General features: G+C 44.0%; 2 protein-coding genes across 2 annotated transcripts in view; one reads left to right on the top strand and one right to left on the bottom strand.

Annotated features, from left to right (window-relative positions):
• Positions 1-6,014, bottom strand: part of LOC123980885 (zinc finger protein 208-like) — an 808,576-nt gene that overhangs the window by 193,224 nt on the left and 609,338 nt on the right. The window lies entirely within an intron of this gene.
• LOC123980941 (retinal guanylyl cyclase 2-like) overlaps positions 1-6,014 on the top strand; it is a 51,103-nt gene that overhangs the window by 22,196 nt on the left and 22,893 nt on the right. The window contains exon 12 of the mRNA XM_046065567.1: positions 3,218-3,394. Coding sequence (XP_045921523.1) covers positions 3,218-3,394 — 177 coding nt within the window. The remainder of the gene's footprint in view (positions 1-3,217; positions 3,395-6,014) is intronic.

Raw genomic sequence — 6,014 nt, 5'->3', positions numbered from 1 at the left:
CCTCTGTTTACCTGCACCTGCCTGTTTACCTGTACCCCTCTGTTCACCTGCACCCCTCTGTTTACCTGTAATTTGACCTATTACTGTTGGCTTCTCTGACTTACTGACTCTATGCTTTGATTATTGTGTGGTGACCAGGGCGACTGGGTTTGGCTGAAAAAGATTCCTATTGGAAAGACTATAACAATCAATCAAAACACCCAGAGTCTGTTCAGCCAGGTATGATGCAACTCAGTAAAAACACAGTAGGTACTCAGTAAAAACACAGTAGGTACACAATAAAAACACAGTAGGTACTCAGTAGATACTCAGTAGGTACACAGTAGGTACACAGTAGGTACTCAGTAGGTACTCAGTAGGTACACAGTAGGTACACAGTAGGTACTCAGTAGGTACTCAGTAGATACACAGTAGGTACACCGTAGGTACTCAGTAGGTACTCAGTAGGTACTCAGTAGGTACTCAGTAGATACTCAGTAGGTACTCAGTAAAAACACAGTAGATACTCAGTAGGTACTAAGTAGGTACACAGTAGGTACTCAGTAGATACACAGTAGGTACTCAGTAGATACACAGTAGGTACTCAGTAGATACTCAGTAGGTACTCAGTAGGTACACAGTAGGTACTCAGTAGATACTAAGTAGGTACTCAGTAAAAACACAGTAGATACTCAGTAGGTACTCAGTAAAAACACAGTAGATACTCACTAGGTACTCAGTAGGTACACAGTAGGTACTCAGTAGATACTCAGTAGGTACTCAGTAAAAACACAGTAGATACTCAGTAGGTACTAAGTAGGTACACAGTAGGTACTCAGTAGATACACAGTAGGTACTCAGTAGATACACAGTAGGTCCTCAGTAGATACTCAGTAGGTACTCAGTAGGTACACAGTAGGTACTCAGTAGATACTAAGTAGGTACTCAGTAAAAACACAGTAGATACTCAGTAGGTACTCAGTAAAAACACAGTAGATACTCACTAGGTACTCAGTAGGTACACAGTAGGTACTCAGTAGATACTCAGTAGGTACTCAGTAAAAACACAGTAGATACTCAGTAGGTACTAAGTAGGTACACAGTAGGTACTCAGTAGATACACAGTAGGTACTCAGTAGATACACAGTAGGTCCTCAGTAGATACTCAGTAGGTACTCAGTAGGTACACAGTAGGTACTCAGTAGATACTAAGTAGGTACTCAGTAAAAACACAGTAGATACTCAGTAGGTACTCAGTAAAAACACAGTAGATACTCACTAGGTACTCAGTAGGTACACAGTAGGTACTCAGTAGATACTCAGTAGGTACTCAGTAAAAACACAGTAGATACTCAGTAGGTACTAAGTAGGTACACAGTAGGTACTCAGTAGATACTCAGTAGGTACTCAGTAAAAACACAGTAGATACTCACTAGGTACTCAGTAGGTACACAGTAGGTACTCAGTAGATACACAGTAGATACACAGTAGGTACTCAGTAGATACGATAGGCCCAAATGTTATTTTTTGAGAGGCACCTCTTTGAGAGTAATTAACAGCGAATAATCAACGCTTTGTTTTTAACTGGCAAGACTAGCAACCCAAGTCCAGGATTAAGAAAGGGAGGACTTAGATAAAAGAGGAATGTTTGTTGCAGGGTAAAGGGATCGGATACTTAGCAGGTGAAGAGCGAGGCAGAGTGAAAATAGATGCCGAACTGGGTTGGTGGCCTCTGTGCAGAGCAGGGGGAACCTTAGCTGAGAGTCTGATCCGAGCAGGCCCAGAGCAGAATTCGGGAATAGTTTAGCCGGGCGGGGAGCAGACGGGATGAGCGGTGTTTCTGGTAGAGGAACTAAATCGAACACGTTATAATGCAAAATTCACTTTTAACTTTTATTATAGTGACCGAATGCTCTTCTTCTACAGTCGGCCTCATATAATTGTTTAAAAGTGTTCATTATGTTGTTGTTTGTTTCCAGCCTACAGGCTACTGATTATTTTTAAAATGTTGGAAACTTGACTTTTTCGATCTGTAATGAAATTAAGCAATTGTAAAATTAGAGCTTCCACACTGTTGCTGTCATCACTCAGTTTAACGTGTTCCCACACAGCTGAGGGCTTCATTTAGTTATTGCTTTGATGTGACCTGGAGCGTTATGTTCACTGCTGTCGGCAGAGGTCAGGCACGTGAATAAAACCCTCAATAATACAATCACAAAATTGAGAGGGGGAGAGAGAGAGGGGAGGGAGGCAGCCTACACAATATCCACACAGAGGTACAGACAGTAAAGGGGATGTTGCTATAGACTAAATGAAAAATGGTACAGATATTTATAGTAGTGTTAATGGTAACAGTCGTAATGTTAATGATTATAATAACAATAATAACAATAAGACTAGCAACAATAGTCGTTGCAGCAGAGGGTGTCGAGCAGGAACACAGGGGCAGCAGGTGACCCGCAACCACAGATCCAGACTCCACAGCTCCAGAGTCAGAAACACCTGCAGGAAGTGACAGGAGGAGAGAGGAGAGGGACGAGAAAGCACAAGACTACCGGAAAGGGGAGAAGTTGTGTTAGTAACATGCAATAATGGGATGAGGTTGCATACAGAGGGAGAGAAAGTAGAGGAGAGAGGAGCTCAGTGCATCATGTTGCTACTACCAGTATTAAAACCAGAGGACAGGACGATGTCCAGGATGGGGGGAGCCCTCGACTGACTGTGGAAACAATGAAACTTGGGAGGACATGCCTGGTTCAGGGCAACACGGTCATCTGGACTGGTCTCAGTTATCAGAAACAGATCGAACTGCTTGGAGATTATGAAGTCATTAAAAAAATATATTTATTTGTGAGTGATCTGACGCTCAACAATCTAAACACGACTGTTTGGAGATTAAGATGGCACAGGACAGGCCAAGGAGGCTGGAGGTAAAAAAGCAGGCTTAAAATGTAAATGCTCAGTTCTAAAACTTCTCTAGTCTTTGCAACCACTCAAAGGGCTTTTACATTACATCAGTGCTCAAACTGAAGCTGACCAGGGATTGAACCGCCGATCTTCCGGTTAACAGGCAACCCACTCTATCTCCTGAGCCACAGCCGCCGTTTACAGGGTTGCGATTATTTATGGTCACAGTATAGAGATTACTAATGATACGGGTACATTTACCTCTCAGATACTGATCACATGTTGACAGAATATATTTTAACATCATGTTCTCTCTCTCGCTCCCGTCCAGTTGAGAGAAATGCGACACGAGAACCTGAACCTGTACGTGGGTCTGTTTGTGGACTCTGGGATCTTTGCTCTGGTGGTTGAACACTGTCCTCGAGGAAGCCTGGCCGACCTGCTGGCCGACAACAACGTGAGGCTGGACTGGATGTTCAAGTCCTCGCTGCTCATGGACCTCATTAAGGTGCGGCTGACATACTGCGACTACTACTACTGCTGACATATCGCTACTGCTACTACTGCTGACATACTACTTCTGCTACTGCTACTACTGCTGACATACTACTTCTGCTACTGCTACTACTGCTGACATACTACTACTGCTACTGCTGACATACTGCGACTACTGCTACTGCTGACATATCGCTACTGCTACTACTGCTGACATATCGCTACTGCTACTACTGCTGACATACTACTTCTGCTACTACTGCTGACATACTACTTCTGCTACTGCTACTACTGCTGACATACTACTACTGCTACTGCTGACATACTGCGACTACTGCTACTGCTGACATATCGCTACTGCTACTACTGCTGACATATCGCTACTGCTACTACTGCTGACATACTACTTCTGCTACTACTGCTGACATACTACTTCTGCTACTGCTACTACTGCTGACATACTACTACTGCTACTGCTGACATACTGCGACTACTGCTACTGCTGACATATCGCTACTGCTACTACTGCTGACATATCGCTACTGCTACTACTGCTGACATACTACTTCTGCTACTACTGCTGACATACTACTTCTGCTACTGCTACTACTGCTGACATACTACTACTGCTACTGCTGACATACTGCGACTACTGCTACTGCTGACATATCGCTACTGCTACTACTGCTGACATATCGCTACTGCTACTACTGCTGACATACTACTTCTGCTACTACTGCTGACATACTACTTCTGCTACTGCTACTACTGCTGACATACTACTACTGCTACTGCTGACATACTGCGACTACTGCTACTGCTGACATATCGCTACTGCTACTACTGCTACTGCTGACATACTGCGACTACTGCTACTGCTGACATATCGCTACTGCTACTACTGCTGACATATCGCTACTGCTACTACTGCTGACATACTACTTCTGCTACTACTGCTGACATACTACTTCTGCTACTGCTACTACTGCTGACATACTACTACTGCTACTGCTGACATACTGCGACTACTGCTACTGCTGACATATCGCTACTGCTACTACTGCTGACATATCGCTACTGCTACTACTGCTGACATACTACTTCTGCTACTACTGCTGACATACTACTTCTGCTACTGCTACTACTGCTGACATACTACTACTGCTACTGCTGACATACTGCGACTACTGCTACTGCTGACATATCGCTACTGCTACTACTGCTGACATATCGCTACTGCTACTACTGCTGACATACTACTTCTGCTACTACTGCTGACATACTACTTCTGCTACTGCTACTACTGCTGACATACTACTACTGCTACTGCTGACATACTGCGACTACTGCTACTGCTGACATATCGCTACTGCTACTACTGCTGACATATCGCTACTGCTACTACTGCTGACATACTACTTCTGCTACTACTGCTGACATACTACTTCTGCTACTGCTACTACTGCTGACATACTACTACTGCTACTGCTGACATACTGCGACTACTGCTACTGCTGACATATCGCTACTGCTACTACTGCTGACATATCGCTACTGCTACTACTGCTGACATACTACTTCTGCTACTACTGCTGACATACTACTTCTGCTACTGCTACTACTGCTGACATACTACTACTGCTACTGCTGACATACTGCGACTACTGCTACTGCTGACATATCGCTACTGCTACTACTGCTGACATATCGCTACTGCTACTACTGCTACTGCTGACATACTGCGACTACTGCTACTGCTGAGATATCGCTACTGCTACTACTGCTGACATATCGCTACTGCTACTACTGCTGACATACTACTTTTGCTACTGCTACTACTGCTGACATACTACTACTGCTACTGCTGACATACTGCGACTACTGCTACTGCTGACATATTGCAACTACTGCTACTAATACTACTACTGACATACTGCGACTACTGCTACTGCTGACATATTGCGACTACTGCTACTATTTCTACTGCTGACATACTGCAACTACTGCTACTAATACTACTACTGACATACTGCGACTACTGCTACTACTACTACTACTGCTGACATACTGCGACTACTGCTACTACTACTACTACTGCTGACATACTGCGACTACTGCTACTACTACTACTGCTGACATACTGCTACTACTACTACTACTGCTGACATACTGCGACTACTACTACTACTGACATACTGCGACTACTGCTACTACTACTACTACTGCTGACAAACTGCGACTACTGCTACTACTACTACTGCTGACATACTGCGACTACTACTACTACTGCTGACATACTGCGACCACTGCTACTGCTGACATACTACTACTGCTGACATACTGCTACTACTGCTGACATACTGCTACTACTGCTGACATACTGCGACTACTGCTGACATACTGCTGACATACTGCTACTACTGCTACTGCTGACATACTGTTACTACTGCTGACATAATACTACTGCTACTGCTGACATACTGCTACTACTGCTGACATACTGCGACTACTGCTGACATACTGCTACTACTGCTACTACTGCTACTGCTGACATACTGTTACTACTGCTGACATACTACTGCTGACATACTGCTACTACTGCTACTGCTGACATACTACTACTGTTACTGCTG

Source organism: Micropterus dolomieu, linkage group LG12, assembly GCF_021292245.1.
Source record: "Micropterus dolomieu isolate WLL.071019.BEF.003 ecotype Adirondacks linkage group LG12, ASM2129224v1, whole genome shotgun sequence".
Lineage (NCBI taxonomy): Eukaryota > Metazoa > Chordata > Actinopteri > Centrarchiformes > Centrarchidae > Micropterus > Micropterus dolomieu.
The sequence above is the reverse complement of the archived record's forward strand: the minus strand, read 5'-3'. Positions and strand labels throughout refer to the sequence as shown.